Below are 22,491 nucleotides of genomic sequence, written 5' to 3'. Positions count from 1 at the left end.
TTGACTATGCCTTGATGACCTTCATGGGCTAAATGTAAGACTTGTTTTCTCAGGCTCTGGGGTATGACAATTCTTGTACCACGCAACACCAGTTTTCCAAGCACACACAGTTCATTCTTCACACACAGGAAATGGGGCATTTTGCACTGAGACCAGTCTCCACTCTGAATGTAATGTCTCACGCTGGTCAGTTCAGGGTCTTCTTCTGATGCACGTTCTACTTCTTTTGCTGTTAACACCACAGGTGTGCTCTCTTCTGCAATCATTTTCACTGCATCTGTTTCCTCTCCACTTCTGTCCTTTTGGTCCAGGGAGTTAAGTCTTGACAGGGCGTCTGCAATGTTGGTTTTTCCAGGACGATACACAACTTGGAAGTTGTAGCTTTGCAGGCGGAGCACCCATCGTTCGATTCTTGCAGATGGCTTGGATGTACTCTTGTAAATACATTCCAGAGGTTTGTGGTCAGTCTCAAGTTCAAAGTGACAACCGTAAACATACAGATTAAATCTTTCGCAGGCCCACACTAAGGCAAGTGCCTCCTTCTCGGTTTGAGAATATCGCCTTTCGACGTCGGTTAGGTTCCTGGACGCATAAGAAATCACTCTCCAGACTCCATCTTGGAATTGTGTTAGGACTGCTCTGATACCAGTAGGACCTGCATCTGCGACAATACAGGTTTTGCAATCATTCTTGAAGTATGCCAGTGTTTCTGCTTGTGTCAAGAGATACTTGAGCTTCTCAAAATACTGTTGCCGAACTTCTTTCCATACGAATGGCTCGTCTTTTCTAGTCAGCTGTCTGATAGGCTCAGCTTCCTCTGCAAAATTTGGCAGGAATTTAGCACAGTACTGTACAAGGCCTAGGAAAGATCTGACTTCAGCCACATTCTTTGGAGGTTTCGCATTCTGAACTGCTGCTACCTTTTCTTCACTGGGTGTAACTCCACTCTTGCTCAGGTCATGTCCGAAGAAGGTCAACTTGGGAAGTCTGAACTGGCACTTATTTGGATTCAGGGTTAGTCCACACTGTCTGAGGCGATCTAGAACAGCCAGCAAATTCTTGTCAAGCTGCTCAATTCCACATCCATGTACGATCACATCATCTGCAATATTTGCAACACCTTCACAACCTTGCAGAACATCAGTCACAATCTTCTGATACTTTTCTGGGGCTGACGTAATGCCAAACATTAGTCTCTTGTATCTGTAAAGGCCTCTGTGTGTCACAAACGTAGTAATTTGACGGGACTCTTCATCAAGCTCAATCTGGTGGAATCCCCAGCGCAGATCTAGTTTGCTGAATACAGTTGAACCATTAAGGTCATGGAGAACTTCTTCTATGGTAGGAATAGGATGCCTCTCTCTCTCGATGGCCCCATTCGCTCTTCTCATGTCAACACAAATACGGATATCACCATCCGGTTTTGGCACGACAAGAAGAGGTGACGTCCACTCTGTAGGACCACATGGTACTTCCTCTATGATGTCTTCTAGCAACAACTCATCTAATTTCTTGTCTACTTTGTCTCTAAGACCAAAGGATAATCGTCTCACTGGCTGGGCCACAGGCTTGACATTCTTGTTAATGTGCAACTTGAGTTGGAAGTCTTTAAGCTTTCCAACGCCTTGAAATATGTCAGCAAAGTCCTTTAACACATCTCCAGCATCACCTTCGCTGGTGATGGGACATGCCAGTGGTGTACTCGGAGGTCCAACTCTCAATACATTCAGCTTCTCTGCAGTGTATTTTCCAAGCAAAGTTTTTCCAGGACCTTTAACAACAGTGAACTCGTCCAAACAGCTTTTTGCAGAATCTTCACAGTAAATTTCAGCTTCAAATGTTCCCAGTACTTCAATTGGTTCAGTTTGACCATAGGCAAATAGCTTCTTGCTGCATTTCTGGGATGTGCACTTCACTCCTTGTTGCTTCAAACTTTCCCACGTAGCTTTGTTCACAAGGTTGCATGATGCTCCAGAGTCAATAAGTACATCCTTTAACTCTACACCTCCCACTTTCAGATGTATGATGCCACTTGTCTTGTTTCCGTCATTCACGGCAAAGGCATAAGCATCTCTTTGATCTGAGCCTTCTTCCACTTGATATGCACCATTCACATTTGGATTATGTCGGCCACTTGGAGGGCGTTTAGGATTCTTTGTCTTGCAACAAACAGCCAGATGACCAGTGAATCCACACTTGTTACATGTTTTGTTCAGGGCAGGGCAACTGTGGGCAAAATGACCGGTTTCATTGCATCTGTAGCACGTCTGATGCTCTCCTGGTCTTACATCTTTCTTATCTGGTTTCTTCTTCTTTTTCATCTTGTTTTTTCGCCACTTGGGGTTAACAGGTCGCACTGCATTCACTTGATCATCTTTACTCGAAATCTGCAATGACTGCATTTGAAGGATGACAGACTCATGAACTCGTGCAACATCTTGAAGGACAGTAAGGGTTCCGTCCTGGGCTTTCTCCAAAAACTTCTTTCGGAGTTCCGGATCTCTGCACTTTTCAATCAACTGATCCCGGATAGCCTCATCCACTTTGTCAAACTCACACGAGACAGCTTTTTGTCGAAGGCGGCACACAAATTGATCGATAGTTTCGCTCTGGAGTTGTGCCATTTGTCGGAAACCGTGTCTCTCGAAAGGTACGTTCACTTTTGGCGTAAAATATTTGTCAAGGATGGCTACACAATTGTCGAAGTTGTTCTGAGCTTCGTCTTCTGGTGCAAGCGTGTAGAAAATTTCTTGCAGTTCCATCCCACCTGAGTGCAGTAATAGAGCCACTTTTTGCGCTTGATTCGTAATACCTTTCGATGCCACATACAAATGAAAAGCACGTTTCCAGCGTTTCCATCGAACGGAAAGAGTAGTCGGTTCTCCCTTGGGGTCGAAGCAAGGTAAACCACGAACTTCAAGAGTCTTTGGTTCGACGATCGAGCTCGGCGCTGGTTGTGGCGGCGTGTCGCTGGTTTCACCTCTCTCGGTGTCAGGCATGTCGCGAAATTCAATTTAAGGATCCACAAGAACCTTTATCCTGCTTTATCCTCGTCGCCAAATGTGGTGATGGCCAATAAATAAGCAGATTAACACGGATTAAACCTTTTGAAGTGTTTTAATTCACTGCACACGACTTTTACAACACGCCATGCTTTCCGCTACCCGAGATGCAACTCGAACCTACATTACATGTATGCGGCACGAAATGTCTCAATAGCCTAAACACTACAGGTATATGGGTGTTCTGAAAAACAAAAGGGAAATTCAAAACTACGAGAAATTGCGAGTAATCGGCCTCTTCTGCTACACGCGGGTTTTTTTGGTGTAACATGCGTGTGTTTCCCATAAGTTACAAGCACTTTACGCACGTGGGAATGCTGCAATCACAAATTTTAGATTAAGTGAAAGTCACGCATGTGGTTGTTTGCTCACTTCACTAATATGTTTGTTTGCTTGTTGTTGTTTTTTTTGGTATCCTGGAGTATTTCAGGAGGGGTTGCAGACTTAACTGTGGAATAATTGTTTAATGCAGGGTTGTCAATAAAGGTTGCAGTTAGAAATTAGCCAAGATGCTAAAGGAGCTGCCTTGAAATTTCAAGACTGTGTGTTATGTAGTTTATTTTTGTCTTTTGTAAATGGTTGTTAAACTGGACAACTCTTAGAAAGATGACTTCAAACTTAACTTTAAAAGGCCTGTTCTGGTACCAAATGAATAAGCAGCATTTCCTTATTAATAGTTTTGCGAGTTTCTTATTACAAATTCCTCTGAAAAAAGGGAAACAATTCTTTTCATAACTATTTACTGCTTTCTTTTGTTGCTCTCTTAACTAAAAAACAATGTACATCATGATAAAGTAATTTGTTAGAGGACACCGTGAAATGAGGCCCAAACAGCTTTATGATCTGTGAAATATGTTGCTAAAACATCTGCTTGTATATCAATGTTAGATATATTTGTATATATATGATCAATTTCTGTGTTGTTGTCAGTTGTATAAGTTGATATGAACTGTTTGTAATGGTTATCCCTCACTAGTAAATTATACAAAGGTCTTCTGTCTGTTTCAACAAGCCAATTTATATTAAAGTCTCCAGTAATGTTATTGTTGTCTGGTGAAATGTTATTTAGTACCTCAGTTATTGCTTCATAAAGTTGTCTTACAGGCACGTTTGGGGAGTGATATATCCCTATGATTATTCAATCCTAAAGACTTGATAACTTAATTACTGTTATTTCAACACCATGTATATTGTGACAATAGGGGTATCCAGGTAAGTATGGGATTTTACTGTACACAGCTGTACCACCATAAGACCTTGATCCATTGCTGGAATTAAGGTTATCATTACGGAATAGAACATAACCAGCAATGTCATACATGTCATTATTATCTTGAGAATTAAATCTTGTTTCTGTGAAAATATTGATATCAGCACTTAGATCAATTAAGTCTTTACATATATCTTCTATGTGTTTGTGAAGAGACCTTACATTAAGATATCACAGTTTAAGAAGGGAAAATGTTATGTCATGGAGAGGGGAGATGCAAAGCTTAAGTTTTGCAGTTGTTCTTAATCTCTCCATCTGGATTAACAGCAATCTTGCTTTCACACAAATCAGAAATATATAGGCCTTCTATAGCAGTCACTCTACTGAGTCCCACATAATGTATGTGTGGAATAGTATTTCTGGTACTAAAATCCACAACAATTCTACTGTCAGTATCACCTTTCTAACAACTTGTGCTGTTCTGTTTCTACCTACCGCAAACTGTGTAGTCACAGGGTTTGCTGGGGTCCATGTGTGTTCAATTCCTTGTACATACAAATGTCTTTTTTCATTCCTTGTTTTCTGACCTACATCTGAGTGGTCAAATTGTACCCATACAATACCAGATGGTTTGGTTTGTTGATGTAACTGAACTAGTTTAACAACATTTCCAGCACCATTTGTCATGCCATCTTCGGGTCGTACATTCATGACAAGGTGTGTTCTTTCATCCTCAGCAAGACAAAGGGTTGAGGCTAACTGTTTTGTTTTTCTTGGATCATTGGGTATTTGTCTTAGTATTTTGTTTCTTAGCTCTGGAGAGATAGCTCCAATAACACTATCTAGAGCATTTATTGTGGATTTGTTTCCTGTGGCTGCATTATGGGCCCTTTGATTAAATTCATCTACTTTAGCATTCTGTATAAATAAGTGAGGTGCATCTATTGGGTTGTTGATGCCTTCTTGTATAGCTCTCTTTAAGTTTTGCAATGTCAGCTACTGTGTGTTTACCTTTACGCAACCTATTAAGTAATTCCACAAACAATTTGCTGTCTCTTTGACCCATGATTTCATTAAGTTCAAACATTTTAAAGTGTTTATGTCATAAACTGGGAGAAAGAACAGCATAAATCTACATTTTTGAGGTCTTTGAAAATATAAGCATCCATAACAGATTCTAATTGGAATAAGTCACCAATAGCAATTATGCTCACACCTCAAAAATCCTCTCTACAGCCTTTTATATCTTTAAGCCTTTTGTTTAGCTGCATTGCAAATTACCATTACCATTTCCTACCATTGAGATTTCATCAACAAAAATCAATTGACTTCTCAAAGTGTTTAGTCTACTTGAATCAAGCTGTTTGTAATGTCTCAGTGATTTATTGGCAGGAATGGCCAGAGTGCTATGAAGAGTGTTACCCTTAAGCTTTACCAGTTGGAGCTAATAGTATAACTTTGATCTGATGAAAATCATCACCAGCTCTAGTGTTACAATACTTAAGCACTGCCTGATACAAATCTTTTGTTAAATGCGATTTGCCAACACCAGCCCCTCCACTGAGGAAGCAGTAGAAAGGGTTTCTGAGGTTTTAATCTGATGTAAAATGTGATAAAAAATTCTTTTTGCTCTTTATCGGGTGTCTGGACCATTTGACGAAAATCGAAATCAGGTAATTCATTCAATATCAGTGGTTCATTATTCAGCGATGTTGATGGAATGTTGAGATCATCAGAGAGGTCATAGTTTTCACTAAAATCAGGATGTAAATCTTCATGAGATCCAATCCTTGAACGGAATTGGTCAATGGAGATCCCCATATTTACTTGTGTGCTTGAGCGAGCAACAACAACAATCCAACTAACTAGAAACTCAGTTTATTAAAATAGATAACACTCTTGACAGTTCAAGGCAAACAATAGTTTCTTTCAGTTTGTGACACTTTGAGACACTCGTGAGACATTTTGAGACACTCGTGAGACACTTTGAGACACACTGAGACTCTTTGAAGCGCAACCCGCACAAATACATTCAAGCCGACAAATCTTGGCTTGCGAGAGTACAATGACTCCTTTCAATCTGGCACAACCCGCACCGAAGGTCCAAGCCGATAAATGTTGGCTTGTGAAAACGTAAAAGCTCCTGTGCAACCTGCACTGAACACAAACCGCGTTTCAGCGTGTTGGCTTACGTGAAAAAATCTTCTGTTATAGAAACCTGAAGAAATAACGAAACAAACGCCTCAGATTATGAAAGAAAGAACACAAACCAGGTGTACAAACGTAATCGCCTTTCGTGAGAGCTTAATCGTGAAGCTCCCACAACAAAATTGAAAAGTTAAAGCACGCAAAGAACCCGTGAAAATATGAAATGACTTATCCTTACCTTGGAAACGAAAATCCCCAAGAAACAAATATGAAATTCCGAATAAGTTTTCCAAAACCCAACGACTGAGAAGAGAAATGGCCGCCGTACAATACACTATGAAAAAACGCTGACTGGAATCCAGTCTTCACGGCTCACTGAACGCAAATAGAAACCACGTGACAAGCACTTCTCTCTCGTGGACAAAGAAATAAAGAAATAAATTTCGCGGGCCTTGACTAAGTGTGGGAAATCCCACACAAAAATGGTCGTCGCAATTAATCTACACAAAAAGTGACTACAATTCTCTTCCGATGTATTCTAGAAAATCTGGCTACAAATCCAATAATTTAGTAATGCTTACCTATTTTTTGTCCACTTTGTTTTGACTCATCCTTCTCCTGCTTTTCCACCCGCTTTTCCACCCACTTTCTTTCTTTTCTTGCTGACAGTAATCTGTTTGTGTAGTAGCAGAGGGTAATGATTATAACCTGGTAATGTTCACATCATTTTTAAGAAAAACATTCGTTATTATCAAAGCCACAATTCTGTTATCTGCATCTCAGATGTTTAATATGTGTCAAGAGTCAAGACCAGTATGGCACTGGTTACTATATAGATTAATTCGATATTTAAAACTGATTCAATTTATTATTTCATTGTATCTTTGTGCGGCCTGTGCTGCCTAAAATCCGGCAACGTACTGTTGCACACAAGAGGTGCCCTGGGTGTTTATTCTTTGTTATCGTTGAGTTGTTATAGTTACCTCGACTTCTCTTTCTTCTCTTGATACAAGTCTACTTAACTCCACAGAAGTAGACTGTACTGTGGCAACTTATCTAACAGTATTTGCCAGGGCATCCAAGTCCTATTTTTGAGCTCTGTCTGGCTGCCGATGGCGATTCCTCTATCTCATCATGAACTCTCTCCGCTGTACCATTTTTGAGTCTTGCAATTTCATGGCGTATTTTGGGAGGTCCATTTCAAGCCTGTAAAGGGACATGCCATCGAAAGTGTTTGGTTTGACAAGCTTGGGACCTCCTCTTGATATGGTCGAGATGAGACGTATTCCACCGTCAGGCAGCCAGACAGGTGAGGTGGACCACTTCTTGTGAAACAGCTTGGAGTTACGGTTGTCGTTTTGGATCTTGAAAACGTGTTAGTGGATGTGGCCTGATGTGTTATTCATAGAGTTCTCCATCCACGCTTTGACCTTGAATACAGATGACAATTCCTCCACTAATACAGAAGGGGGGGGGTATGATATTTCAATCTGATCCGTCAGTACCTCTAGCGTATGGGCATCGTTCTTGGCAAGTCTTCTTGCTACACATGAAAACATCTGATCAATGTTTTCATGTGTATGACCAACCACCAAGAAAGATATTTTGATCTGTCTAAAAGTAAAACATGTGATTTAGTTTGTTAACCCCAGTTCTGAATGAATCATAGTCAAATTTCCCTACATAGTTACAGGCTGCTGTCATTTCAATTACCAAGAGTAATATCGCCTGCATAAAATGAAACAAAATAGTAAGCCAACCAAAGTTAAAGAGATCAACAGTCAGTAAACCATGAGTTAAAGGTGGTGACCAACATCCTCGTTGAACTTATTTTCAAAATTTGTATTGAGTTAAGAATGATATTAGGCTATGACTCATCTCTAGCTATTGCTGAAATTATTTATTGAGAGATAAGACAATTTTGCCTGATTTGATCTTTCACCTTCTCAAAAATTTTCCCCTCTACCAATAAACTCAGAAAACTTAAGACAACGATTTTTGTGCTTCCTCCAATAGTTGTCCATCTGGAGGTAAGGACAGGGGGAAGAGTAGCGAAAAAATGAATTGAAAAATGATCAACAAGGAGGTGTTGGGCGAAACACTGCAACACATTCTATTTGGAACTATAATAGTTTTTAGCTTTTCTTTAATGTTATGTATTGTAATTTTGTCAATTCATCATCCAATTTGCAGTGACCCTGTTCAGTAATATTTTGCTGATAACGTCCAAATGCAGTAAAAAGTCAATGTGGCGCACACGGTGCAGCCGAGGGTGTTTTGTCTTTACCACATGGTGACGTCCTCTGTGATTCATTACGAAAGAGATGCACGGGAAAATGGAATCTCTTTCTTTTACGTAGTAAGGGGCAAAAACAATATGCACACTAATGTTAGGCTCTGGGTAAAGGTAACTTGTGGTCCATTGGCTAAACTTACCGATCTCTTAATGTGCAACAGAGTCTCCAGCATGACGTTGATGGTCAAATTAGAATCATGGGGGTACTCGCATAAATCAAGAAACGCATGGGCTTCTTGTTTCTGGTTTACAAGAACACCTGTGAGATGCGTTTTTAATTTCCATGCACCTTCGTCTACCTGATGAGAATGTGTAACAATGAAATGCAATTATGTCGAAACATCTAATGATGAATTGATGTTCACACCTTGTAGCGTCAGCCAAATCCTTATGCAAGTACATGCTAGTACGGTGAGAGTTGTGTCAATGTGATCTAGTGCAACGTTGATGTTTGTGTGGAACAACCCGACATCTATGTTTTCTCAATGTCAACTTTTTTCGCAATGAAGACCCTATAACTGAAGCGTTTAAAATTCGGAAACATTCCAATATTATATTCAATACATGTACAAGTTGGATTGATTTTACCTTTGTACTTGTATTAAAATGTGGCAAGTTGTGTTTTGCTTGGTCCATGCCATCAATGATAAGGGACCAGCACTTGTTTGGGTTCACTCTTGCTTTAATGTTATGTTTGTAGTACTTGTTCCTTTCTGTCCTTGAGAAATATGAAAATGATTGGATATAGATGCACCATTCATATTTAATTGTTGAGATTTTAATTCACAGGGCATGGTGTGGCTTGGTCTGTTGGTGTTGTGGTTAATGTTAAACAGTTTTTGTTTTATTCCTAAGCATACTAAGGGAAGTACTCGAACAAGCCCTGTGTGAAGTAGGTTAAGAACAATTTTATCCCAAATCAACCACTGAAAGAAGATCAGGGAATCGTGAAGAATTACGACACCTTCTGTCGAGATTAATTGTGACAACCATTTTGTTTTTACGTCTTCTAAAAGCAACTTACAACTAGTTTAATTACTGCATCTTTTATGGTAATTATTCTTAAAAGTCGTTTGCATTATGCTTTATACCAAAGCTGGGTCTGAAATATATGAAGCGATGAATGATTTTCCTGTTTTTCGCTTAATGCTGGTACTTTAATCCACCAAGAAAAATAAAAAAATGTTTGGTCATAAAAAAAAATACAGAAATGATGTTTGGGATACATCAGTTGAGGGATTACAGGTTCTTGTCGTGGCCATAATCTGTTAGTGGGTTCGACTGATGAAGATCGAAAGAAGGAGCATTGCAGATTTAATTCACAAGATAACCGTTGAAATCTACATGTGGTCATGACTACTTCATGAGAGACCAGTGATCTTGACAACTATATAATAATTTAGGAAAAATTTTTAATTTGGACCTTTAAACAAAAAATTATTAATCCGAACCTAAGACACTTTAAAATAATTTTGAAAAAGAGATATTAAACAGAAAGAAACATCCCTTTCAATTCTAATAAGATTAATTTGTTTGAGAAAAAATTGGAAAATGTTTGGAAAGTGATTTTTTAAATAGCTTAGGGTTTAGTATCTTAAATTTAATATCTTAAATTTTACAGTGTTGTATGTGCTTCAAAAAACTCCTTGACTGAAAAACCTGAAAAGAATTAAAACTGGTAGTAATCAGAGATTATGGGGTGTGTTTGATTGGACAGGGACAGTGTTGGGGATTGGGTGTGAAAGGGTCTTCCAACTTTTTCATAATGAAAAGAAACATGCAAGAAAATACAGAAGGAAAGGGGAAATCATTTGTAACACAATTTATTCCTGAAGTTGTAAAATGACATTTTGTTAAATTCCAAAAATAGCATAATAGATCAGTGTTGTAATTAATTGAAGGTTAAGGGAAATTTGTTGCGAAACAGCAGTATATTGGTATCCTAAGCTATAACAGTAAAATGGCAATGGTATAGTGGTATCTTAAACTGTAACTGTAATTGTAATTACAACTTAACTATGATAGGTAAAAATGGCTCAAAATAGTCTGGATTTTAGCATAGTAATCTACATAATTATACAGAAGTTTAATATACTTGGGTAATAACTGATTGTAGGTCAAGGCAAAATTTTTAATGAAACAAAAACAAAGTTATGGTTAACATATAATGGGAAAATACAACGATTATATCATTTCATGGCTTAACAAATAATGTTAATTATAGTTATGCTGGATAACTAAGATGGAATGAGTTGATTGTCTTTGTTTGGAACAACTTTTTTCCTGCATGATATGCAGCCAATTGAGTTGTTTACTTGAAGTAATCTTATTCTCTTTCCATTAATTGTTTGTGCTTGTCCTATAATGGGAAAAATGCAACTATCATATCATCTCATGGCTAAAGAATGTCACGTATAGTTATGCTAATTAATTTATTGCTTGTGCTTTGTTTGAATGCAAATCACGCACTTGATGAGAGTGGGCAGGTCTGCCGCCGCCCCGCTGATGGATTGAACAATGACATCTGTCATGCACCATCCGTATTTGGTCTCCTTTGTGCCACTGCATGTGGTAAGAAAGTACTTTTCTTCAGGTCCGTTTGCTCCCAATTAATCTGCAAGCTCAGTGCTGATCAGGGACGAATTGCTTTGTTCTATAATGGCGTACACTCGATGGACTGCGTGCGGCTTTTCCTTACTGAACACGTTGACCCAAAGCAGTATGCTACATGAGACACCGCCTTCCATAGCATGACACATCGATGTGCATTTTGAGTCAATGGCTTCTCCACTTTGGGTAGGGGGCCTTGTTTTCTCTCTGTGAAGGAGAGCTGCATGACGTTTGTCCTTGCATATGCTGCACTCTATGTTCTCCTCACAGTCACTGGCCGTGTGTCCCTTCGACAGGCAACAGTAGCAAAGTCCAGCCATTCATTCCCCTCATCAAGAGATTTAGCATGGAAGGCTAAGCACTCCTTTAAAATATGCCCATTTAGGTCGTGGAAGGGGCATCGTTTCGCTTTTTCTCCCTCCTTCTTGGGCAGTGGGTCAGGTTGGATTGTAGGGGGCTGCACGTTGGCCTCGAGGACTCGGTTACTCTTCTCTTTCTCTCTCCAGTTTGGCAGTGTAGGGGTGGCTGGCATTTATTTAGATTGTTTTTTATCCAGGGTACACTCCTCCGTTTTCCTCCGTGTGTTTAGAGATTTCTTTTTCCCATTTTTTACATAACAATAGGGGTAGAGAACTAACAGAAGTCATTCAAAATGCGCCGAGTAGCGACGCCATTCACGCAGCTCTCCGTCACGCTCGTTCCGCAATATCAGTGGCAAGAGGACTTGCTGTGGTTGGCAATGATCATCAATATCTAAAAACCAAAATCTACCCTTCAAATAAGCTTGCAGAGAAATAACAGCGTTTCTTTTCCACGAAAAGAAAACGAAATCTCCAAAAGAAAAAAAAAACCTGTCATTTCGCAATCCACAATAGAGGAATAAAACAAAGTTGATCCAGAGGCATGTGCGCTTTCTGCTTTAAGGAAGATGGCCCTGGCAATGATGGAGGCTTAGTTGACTGGGTGGAGTGCAGTAACTGCAGTGTGGGTACATACACTATGTGACTATGTTGAAGACAAAGCTAACTACGTATGTTGTATGTGTCGCTCTTGAGGAAGCTCTTATTTTGATAATTTGCATAAGTATACCCTGTGCATGTCCCTAATTGGTGTCTCAGACTAGACAGGGCTAGACTTTCAAAATAAACCTTGAGGCTAGGTGGCTGCTATTTTTTTTAGATTTGGTTCTAAGCATCAGTTTTCCAGTCCCCAAAATTTTTTTTACAGTTTTGCAACTGAAAATGAGAAACTCACAAGAGATCTGAGGAAATTGAACATACAAATGTAAAAAATCTTAGTGGCCAGCTGGTCACCAAGCAAAAAAATTTAGTTGCCGCTGTGTAAAATCTAGTCTGTTTGGCGACCCCACAGGTTGCAATGTTGTCAAGCTCTGTCAAGGTTATGTTCCTGTTCTAACATAACATACTGTAACTTGATGCTTTTCATATGCTAGAAAAAGAAAACTTATCGAAAGGGACTATTGGAGGACAATAATTTACCCGGGCAGAGCAAACTCTTATAATACGGTCAATGACAGGTACTTGAGTTTCTGGTGGTCCATTCTAATTGTTCGTCAAGTAATCTGTGGGAAGGGTACTTTGCAGAATGGTATATTCTCTGCGCAGCAGGCCTATCACACATTCAACGTGGATGCGCACATTAGCTATCCCTCTTGTTCGCTCTACATCCACCGGATCAAGCTGTGATTTCCCCTTAGTAAATGCAGGAATAGTTAATTTTGCCTGCTTGAGTCCAACACTGTCAGAAATTGTAAAGCCCCTATCATCCATGACCATATCCCCTGGGAAAAAATTCTAAAAGAAAATTCTAAAAAGCCACAGTGCTCTGTCAGGTACTTGTCAGAGGTCCTTCCTCCCCAAGCCTCCGACACAAAGGAAATGTTTCTACGCGTCTCTATTTACGATTCGAGGGGCTCCACAATGGCGGTTAACGACGGTTGTCAAGGACTAAGGTCACGTGGGGGAAAACCAAGAATAGGTTTACCCTCGGGTTTCTCCACAAAGCTCAGTCACGTGCAATGGGAAATACGGCAGACACGTAAAAGAGGTGCAACCTTCTTTCCACCATGTTGATCATGGCGGATTTGTCGAATATCTTAGCGAATGGTGTCATCTTTTCTACGCTCAAGCATACAGACCTACACACCGTTCGCGGTAGACCCACTCTAAAAGATGGCTTGTGTAATGAGCGTATATTTCGAAACGGGTCGTTCCGCGAACTCAAAATGGCAAAAGAATCAAATGATTTAGCGAAGGTCTCACTAGAATCAAACTAGAAATCAAATGAGTTATCAGACATAGTGACCGAAGAACATTTGTTCAGGGTTCAAAATAATAGCCGGCTGCCGTTTTAAAAGCTTTCTGGAAACGTAAACAGGTAAAAAGTTTCGAAATTTGAAACGTGCTACAGGGAGTATTTTGTTTACAGTATTCAGCTTTTACGTATTCGTTCAAGCGTGAAACATGCAAGTTTGTGTCCATACCGTCAATTTACCGTGTTTATGTTTCTGCACATACATACTACTTTTAATCAAGATTTATTTTCCGCCAAATCCTTTTTAATGTCGTTTGTATAGCCTTCTCACACGTTCAAATTAAAGTCGGTGCTTGACATTACGGATTTCCCATAACTGTAAATGATGAAGCGCGACAGTTTGTCAAGACAAAGATGAATATTTCACGCTTGAACAAACACCGAAAAATCGACCCGTTCTCACTACGCTTTGTTAGAAAGGGACTGAAGTACTCATCATTGCTTTTAGAGGTTAAAAAGGGCGGGTTTAGTACCTCTTGGGCTGTTCAGCCTCAAAAGGTCCACAGCGGCAGCCTCTGTGATACCTGTCAGGGTGTTACACCAAAAATATGTGACAGAGTGTTGTTGCAGAATTGGTGCCTCTCGGGGGTGAAAAAATTTTATGCCACGCCCACAAACCAGGACGATGGTACCTCTGTATTTCTTTTAGAAGCACTGCACACCGTGAATGGTCAACACTTGTAACAGTGCGTCTACCTGTAGCCCGACTTACGATCTTAGGCCCGGTTCATACGTCGCACTTCTGCCGTGTCGAATTCAATTCAATTAAGTGCGGCAGAAATGCGACAGCTGATTCATACGTCGAATTTCTGCCGAATTTAATTCTTTGAATTGATGCTGCGGTGCAGGTCCGTCAGCGGAAAAATGTTACAAAGGTTACGTAACTAGACGTAACTATCTAATATGGCGGACGAAGATACTAAACGGAGGCTCTTTATTTTGCAAAAAGTTTTTGAAGGAAGGCGAAGGAGGAGGCTGACAATGCAACAGTATATGCTGCATCGTCTTCAGGAAAAGCATAGACTAATAATTCAACTTTTGCTGTTGATTGTTCTCATTTTGTCTCATCAAAATGCAACACAAGTTTATCGATCCTGTCGCCGACTACCAAGAAGTACAGGTCTGTTGAATATTGTTTGGCACCAATACTCGGATGCTAGGTTTAAAAAGTTGTTCAGAGTATCAAGAGCAACATTCCAGTTTATTCTCAGTCGTATCGAACATGACCTAGAACGAGAAACAGTCACTGAAGAACCTATATCAACAGCTTTCCGGTTAGCAATCTGTTTGTACCGCCTTGGTAGAGGCGACTATTACTTCACCATTGCGGAGATGACTGGTTTGGGAGTGTCAACCGTATGCGGTGTAGTGAGTGAAGTGTGCGGGGCAATTGTTGATAATTTATGGAAAGACTGCGTGCAACAACATTTCCCAACAAGTGAAGCATAGTACAAGGAGAAAGTTTTAGACATGGAGCAATTGTGGCAGTTTCCATATGCTTGGGGCGCAATCGATGGATGTCATTTGCCTTTAAAGTGCCCTGCTGGTGGTGCAGAATCGCGGAAAGAATACCATAACTTTAAAAACTTTTATTCTATTGTACTTATGGCTATTGTTGATGCTAAATATAGATTCATTTGGGCTAGTTGTGGGTTCCCTGGGAACTCTCATGATTCAATAATTTTTCAGTCTACTGAACTTTGGGAAGATATTACAGAGAGAGAGATAATACCCAATCTAGGTAGAAATGTTAATGGAGTAAATGTCTCACCTGTTATCCTTGGAGACTCTGCTTTTCCATGTAGAACATGGTTACTGAAACCATTTACAAATGCTTTACTTACTCCCCAACAACGTTATTTCAACTATAGGCTAAGTAGAGGGCGAATGGTGACAGAAGGAGCATACGGGCAACTTAAAGGCAGGTGGAGAATTCTTCTGAGAAAATGTGAAAGCAGACCAGAGGGGGTCAGATTGGCTTCATTAGCCTGCATTGTTCTCCATAATGTTTGTCTTGACAGAGGTGACACTATTTCACAAAAGCTTGATCTGACAAGAGATCCTTCCACAGGAGAATTAAGGGATAGAGCAACAATACGAAGACTTCTACAAATGAGGAACTGCCCAAAGATAAGGGACACTTGCCCACAGGCAACCCGTATTCGAAATGCTCTTGTAGAAAAGTTTTGGAGAGAGCAAGAGGGACATGGGGTATGTTAGATGTTTCTTGCAGATGTAAAGTAGTTGAAAACATTTTAACCCAAGAATTGTTCAACTATGATAGTTGATTATTGTGACACAAAAAAAGCCTTTTTTGTTCATCTTGAATCTGTCTCTTTTGATCATTGCTATTTACACTGATTACCTGTTAAAGGCTTCCACGCTTATCTTCCTTGACAGTCATCCAATGTTTTTATTTGCCCTGATTTTTTAACCCTTAAGTGCCCAAGGGGTCTCCCTTTGACGAGTAAAATTGTCTGGCGTTAGACAGAGTAAAATCTATAATTCACTATTGGGCATTAAAGGGTTAAAGTAATTAATGACATCAAGTTTTTGTTTTGGTTTAATTGTAGTAAAGTTATGGGATCTCTCAAATTTGAGTTATTTTCTTGGAGCAAAACTTGCCAGCCCTCAGCTTTCATGTTACTGAGGGAAATACCTCGTGTTTTTGTCATTTCAACTACCGGTAATGTTAGAATGTTGAATGGTTGTAATAAATTTATTCCATTTTCATATCCCCTTATTAATGGACCATATTGGTATTTTCAGTATTGGATTGGAATTCATGAGCCTGTTGCAAGCTAGTTCCAGTCCTCCAGTCCAATACCTTGGATACAAATGTGGCCGATTTACCCATACCTTTGTAATGAAGGTTTTTTGAAGGATTTCAAGGGGCAACAAAGAAAAACTGTTTATTGTTTTCACTCCCAAGTACTTTGATAGCTTCTGAAGATTAATCTTGCTCACTGCATTATAATAAATAGTAGCTATGGTAATTATTGCTATTGCCAAATAAAATTAATGAAAAATGCATGCTGTTTGTTATTTGAAATTTTAATGTGATCCCTGGGACAGGGGGGTGGGATATTCCAGATTTTAAGTGATGGGAAGGTACAGTTTAAAACAATTTAAAACTTAAGATAATCTCTGGGGCTTTAGGCAAAACCCCAATGAATTCCCTGTTCTAGAATACACCAATTTTGATATATTTAAATTCAGCCTAAAACAATAAAAAAAAAAAAATAAATCCTGAAATCATGAATTTGAAACTCCCCCAAATCAGTTCTTAGTTGAGACACCTTCCCATTAAAAATCTGAAGTCCCTCCATCCCACTACTGGGTATATTTCTAATTGTATACATACATCTTAATAATGGCATAATATAAAACATTTCAATACATACGACAAATATGCAAAGAGAGAGCATGCATAAACACTACAATTTGAGTGAGCATTGCACTTGTAACAGGAAGGCACCTTTTTAATTTATAAATATTAGTATAAAACAATGGTGCAAAGTAACTGTTCTTCACTTAAACAAGTCTGTATAAGGCAATTCAGTAATAAAAAAATTAATGAAAGTTATGTTTTACAAACCAAATTATAGGAAGAAACGAGAAAAATAAACTGTCTTGTCGCTTATAATCTAATAGGCTGTGGTAGGTTGGCCAAGTTGGGTAGGTATTTGCCTCATCACCCCCTGGGTTGTTGATACATTTCACCTGATGCATGGAGACTGTAGTTTGGAACTCTTTCAGTACCATCCATCACTGAACCTGTGGGCTGATGGTACATATGACTTGGCCCAGGGGAATTCAGTGCGGGAAGATTATTCATCGACATGCCTTGACTTTGAGCAGTGAAATTAGGGGTAAATGCTTGACTCCCAGTACCAGACATAAACAATTGAAATAGACGCATTTCATGCTCTCTGGCTCGTTCATTTTCTTCCCGAAAAAATTTCCGAAGGTCAGCAGTAGTGTCCTGTTGGGACATATCTTTCAGAACCTCGACAACAGACGTCATAATGTCTTCCTTCTTTTTCTTTTCCTTGGATCTTTTTCTGGGGACAAAAAGGTTTTTGCCTTCGTCCTCTGGACTGGTTTCAGTACTCGCCGAGCTCGAGGCATTGCGACTGGAGGAAGGCTCCTCTGCAAGCTCTGGGTTGCAAGAATCTCTTGACTGCACCAAGGAAAATAACTGGTTGAACCATGGCCCATAACCACGATCTTCTTGAATTCTTTTAACACCAGTCGCCGTCTTGATAGTCAGTGCAAGTTTCTTGCACTCGGCTACACAACGTTTAAATTTTGTTCGCATTTGTCCAGTCGAGAAGGGAAAACTACTCGAGCCTGTGTATCGCTTCTCGACGTCCTTCAGCACTTGAACATACACTTCGTTGTTTCTGGTGTTTTTGGAGTTTGTGAAAATCAGCTTCCTAGAAAAGTTGTCGTTGGAGCAAATAACATCTACCATGTCGGCGACGTGAAAATCTCGCCATTGCGCTTTTCTGCCTCGTCTCTTTTTATTCGGCGGGGCCAATTTTCATTGTCAGACAAAGAAAAAGAGCTTTCTTCTTCTGAATCTGAAGTCTCTTCCCTTCGTGACGCCATCTTTTTATAGCTAGCCTCAGTCTACGCATGCTCAATACATTAACATAATGTATGGATTAAATTCGACACGGCAGAAATTCGACGTTTGAATCGGTGTCGCATTTCTGTCGGATAATGCGACAAGACTAGTCGAACGTGCGGCAGAAATGCGGCAGCCGATTCAGACGTCGAATTTCTGCCGAATTTAATTCGTTGAATTGAATTCGACACGGCAGAAATGCGACGTATGAACCGGGCCTTAGATCGTCTTGTTTCGGCTTGGGCGACGCGCTGTCTCTAATGGCATGTGCAAAGAAGCGTGTTTCGTACCATGACTAACACAATTTGAGCACGGTAGATCTTCTATTTTATGAAAAGAAAAAGAAAAGAAGACCTGCAAGTAAATGTTTGGGATTTTTCGAGGCAGAACGATGACATGATGTCAGAATTTTGATTTGCTTTCATTAAATAGGCCTTTTTACAGTTCCCGGCGCCATCTTGGAATAGTAACCGCGCAAACATCATGTCGAGGCTAACGTTGAGTCGCATTTCGTATCTGGTGTGTTTAACAGAGAATCTACACCCATCCTTGCTTTTTCTCCCGTTTTGTCCTGCTTTTTTTCGCCATACTTTTCGATAATGAACAGTAATAATACCCACCAGGATACTCCTCCGTCGATTTCGAAGAGAAGAGGGAAACAGTGTGCCGTTTACGGCTGTCACAACAGCTATTACAATGACAAGGGGCTCTTCGCCGGTTACCATTTTTTCAGTTTTCCAACCGACCCCAAGACCAGAAATCGCTGGTGTAACCTTATAAAGCGGCAACATGGAAAGGATGACTTCAATGTAACTGCTGCAACTGTTGTTTGCAGTGAACATTTTAGACAAGAAGATATTATAAGAAAATTGACCCGCAGGTACTTAAAGAAAGGTATGTGACATGCAAAAACAGATATAAAAAAGTCATATATAGTAAATATTTCATTACAGCTGCATTATCAGCTAAGTTTTTGTTCCTTTGTACATTAAGCTTTAAAATTGTAACACTGTATAGCTTTTGACTGAAGGTTGGCTTTTCACATCGAAGGAAATATAGTTACCCCAATACAACATTTCAATACCATTGGATTACTGTTGTGCATCATTAATTGTACCAAATTCCCTAGTGCTATATAGATGTACTGAGATCAAAAACATTTAAACTGACATTACAGTTAAGTATTTTTCATAACTGTATCGAAATGACCATTAACACCACAACATGTACATTTATTATGGTCATGTAATTATTTTGATTTTTATTGCATTTTGTTTTAAGGTGCTGAGCCATCTCAGTTTTCATGGAGCGTGCCAAAAAGTCTCGAAAAGCTCCTTCAAGGCGAACTCAGACTAAAGTAGTTTTAGCTCAGGAAATGGATGTTGTAGACTCCTCGGAAGTCACTGAAGACGCAATAATCATATCAATGTCACCTGAAATAGTTTCCACCGCAGTCAGCAGCAGTCAATGTTCAAATTCATTAGCTAATGATCTGGATCGAGCTGAAACCTCTAAAGGCAATGTTGTTGAACAACTACAGAGGCATATTACATTACTGGAACTAAAGTTAGCTGATCGTGAAGAAAAGTTGGCAGAGATGGAAAAAGAGAATGAGATTTTGCTAGGGCGCCAATTTTCCTTAGACAAAATAAAGGATGATAATTCAGCAATCCTATTTTACACTGGGTTTCCTTGCTATGAAGCACTGATAAGTATCTTGAGCCAAAATTGGGGAAAATGCAGTACTGGAAAGGAGAACACTTAGTGAGAGAGAGGCAGCCTTGTCAAGAGGATGAAAATAGAAATAAGCCTGGACCTTCCAGGAAATTAACATTTCTTGATGAATTTCTTTTAGTATTGATGCGACTGAAGGCTGGATTATTCGTGCAGGACCTTGCAGACAGGTTTGGTGTTAGTACAAGCCTTGTGTCCAGAATATGTATAACCTGGATCAATTTGTTGTACTTGGAACTCAAAGACCTTTTCCCTTTTCCATCACAAGAGTTGGAACGCAAAAACATGCCAGATGAGTTTGCCGAGTTTGCAACAACTAGAATAATATTGGACTGCACGGAGATATTAATTCCGCGTCCCTCTGCCATGCTTGCGCAGTCTGAAACTTGGTCAGACTACAAGCACCACAATACTTGGAAGCAACTTGTGGGAATCACTCCAAATGGGCAAGTCACCTTTCTTTCGGACCTCTGGGGTGGGCGGGTGTCGGACAAACAGATAACCAGAGAAAGTGGAGTGCTAGATTTATTGAATAGTGGTGACAATGTTATGGTTGACCGTGGCTTCGACATAAAGGACATTGTACCTGATGGTGTCACGGTTAATATGCCCCCTTTTTTAGCCGGACGAGATCAACTGACTGCATCAGAGACAGAGGAAACTATGACCATCGCCTCTTTGCGAATACACGTGGAGAGGGCAATTGGTAGGATCAAGACTTACCATATTTTGGATGGGAACTTACCCAACACTTTAAGCCCTTACGCAACACAAATAGCCACAGTATGTGGACTATTGACAAATTTTCTTCCTCCATTGCTGCCCCCTGCAAAACCAAAACCCTAAATTCTTTTTTTATTACCAGTAACTTTATTTTGTTTACACACCTAAAATGATTTCTGGTATGTTTATCACTGATTTTGCAACCCCTAGACAATCAGATGGGAGATAAAGCAACAAACACAAATTTCAAGAAACAAGATAATTAAATTGACAGTGTGGTTTCTTGAAGTTACGTTTTGTGGTTTGGTCTCTCTCCTGAGTGGCTCTTAGCTACTGTTGCTTAACTTTGGGGTTCTGTTATTTTAAGTGGAAAAGTGTATTGGTACTCTCCCAACACATTCAATATACCCATGACAAAATAAGTCTTAGTTTTATAAAGTTTTTGACTAAAAATAATGTAACACCAAGGTGACAATTCAAGTATTGTCAGTTCAAACTTCACTCAATAGAAGTGCAAATTCATCCTGCAAGGTGATTTGCTTGTGTCATCAAGGTTTTTATGGGTACAGTTTTAGCACTGTTACATGGAAGGAAAAATAATGGTTGTAGTTATATATGATGTAAATTTACTACAGAATAATTGTTTACAATTGCCTTTGAAATAGCATTTTCAAACCAGTACTTGTGCAACAATATTGGCCATATGGCACCAACCTCCATGCAGGTATAGAATCTTACCCCGCTGCACTCGTCTGGTTATGAGCTCAGGGAAAAGAGCACGTCTGTAAAAGAAATCTATATTTGGCAGGGAGTCACTGATCCAAGAGTTGTCCAAGTAAATTTTCTCCACAAATAGTGGTCTACTCTCTCCAAAGTATACTACAAGTATGATCCCTTTAAGATCCAAGTTAGAACAGTAGAGCTGCCCTTGAGTTTGTACATAATAATCATGATTTCGTTTTAACCTTACAGTTCCATCAACAAGTTTCTCTAGAAAAAAAGTTTTATTTTGGCAGGCTTCTTCGATAGTCATGCCTGCTTTGCTTAAAGGAGATTTAATTTCCATCCCCCATTTTTCACTGGCTTTCACGTAGGTCTGACCTTGAAAGACTTTGCTTTCCAGTCGTTTCACATTTCCTTCAAAGAAAAATTGGTATGATTTTAACCTTTTTGTAATGTGTGCCCTTCAACAAAATATGACGGTCCTTGCGTGTTGACACCACAAGGTAATCGTAGAGCTGAATGAAGTTCAGTTCTGGAAGCTGTCGCAAGTTTGTTGACCATCCAAGAGCAGAGATTCGTCTCATTGTTTCGTCATATTTGAAATGGCCACTGTTTTCACCACAGTTTTCAGCAGTTTGCTGGGTATTTTCGACAGACCTTACTACCACGTCTCTCATAAGCAATGCATACACTTTCAGAACCAGGTCCGCCTTCATTCCGCCGGCATTTTCGGAATTGCTCTTCAAAATATTCCTCAGATCGTTGACTGTGAGCCTCTGTATATCCTCCAGCGTCAAAATTTCCTTGTCTTTATATTTTAAAACCATTTTTAGCGAAGATATAACAAACGATGCGAAACAGGTTAGTGAAACAGCTGTGATTTTGCTACGTTTGTATTTCCCGGGTCAACGTTAGCCTCGACATGATGTTTGCGCGGTTACTATTCCAAGATGGCGATGGTAAAAGAAACATTTTCACGTCAAGACTACTGAATTTGCCTTGAACGCCTGGCATATTT

At 39.7% G+C, this 22,491-nt stretch overlaps 2 protein-coding genes across 2 annotated transcripts; both read left to right on the top strand.

Moving 5' to 3' along the window:
* The first annotated feature begins 14,381 nt into the window (after positions 1 to 14,381).
* LOC131783194 (uncharacterized) lies at positions 14,382 to 16,514 on the top strand. Its single transcript, XM_066158527.1, has 2 exons — positions 14,382 to 15,871; positions 16,430 to 16,514. Exons 1-2 carry the CDS (start codon positions 15,131 to 15,133, stop codon positions 16,463 to 16,465), a joined length of 777 nt encoding a protein of 258 aa, XP_066014624.1. The 5' UTR covers positions 14,382 to 15,130; the 3' UTR covers positions 16,466 to 16,514.
* A 3,639-nt stretch (positions 16,515 to 20,153) lies between these two features.
* Positions 20,154 to 21,153, top strand: LOC131795813 (uncharacterized). The gene has a single exon (XM_066158729.1). It carries the CDS (start codon positions 20,154 to 20,156, stop codon positions 20,871 to 20,873), a length of 720 nt encoding a protein of 239 aa, XP_066014826.1. The 3' UTR covers positions 20,874 to 21,153.
* The last annotated feature ends 1,338 nt before the right edge of the window (positions 21,154 to 22,491 follow it).

The sequence above is a fragment of the Pocillopora verrucosa genome, chromosome 11 (assembly GCF_036669915.1).
Source record: "Pocillopora verrucosa isolate sample1 chromosome 11, ASM3666991v2, whole genome shotgun sequence".
Lineage (NCBI taxonomy): Eukaryota > Metazoa > Cnidaria > Anthozoa > Scleractinia > Pocilloporidae > Pocillopora > Pocillopora verrucosa.
Note: the sequence above shows the minus strand (reverse complement) of the source record. Positions and strands in the feature narration are given on the sequence as shown.

Bases quoted from the DNA above. Each gene is read 5' to 3' on its own strand.
- LOC131795813 (XM_066158729.1), top strand. From the start codon at position 20,154: ATGCGACTGAAGGCTGGATTATTCGTGCAGGACCTTGCAGACAGGTTT.
- LOC131783194 (XM_066158527.1), top strand. From the start codon at position 15,131: ATGGAGCAATTGTGGCAGTTTCCATATGCTTGGGGCGCAATCGATGGA. The intron at 15,872-16,429 runs GTATGTTAGATG...TGGTATTTTCAG, and splicing joins GAGAGCAAGAGGGACATGGG to TATTGGATTGGAATTCATGA.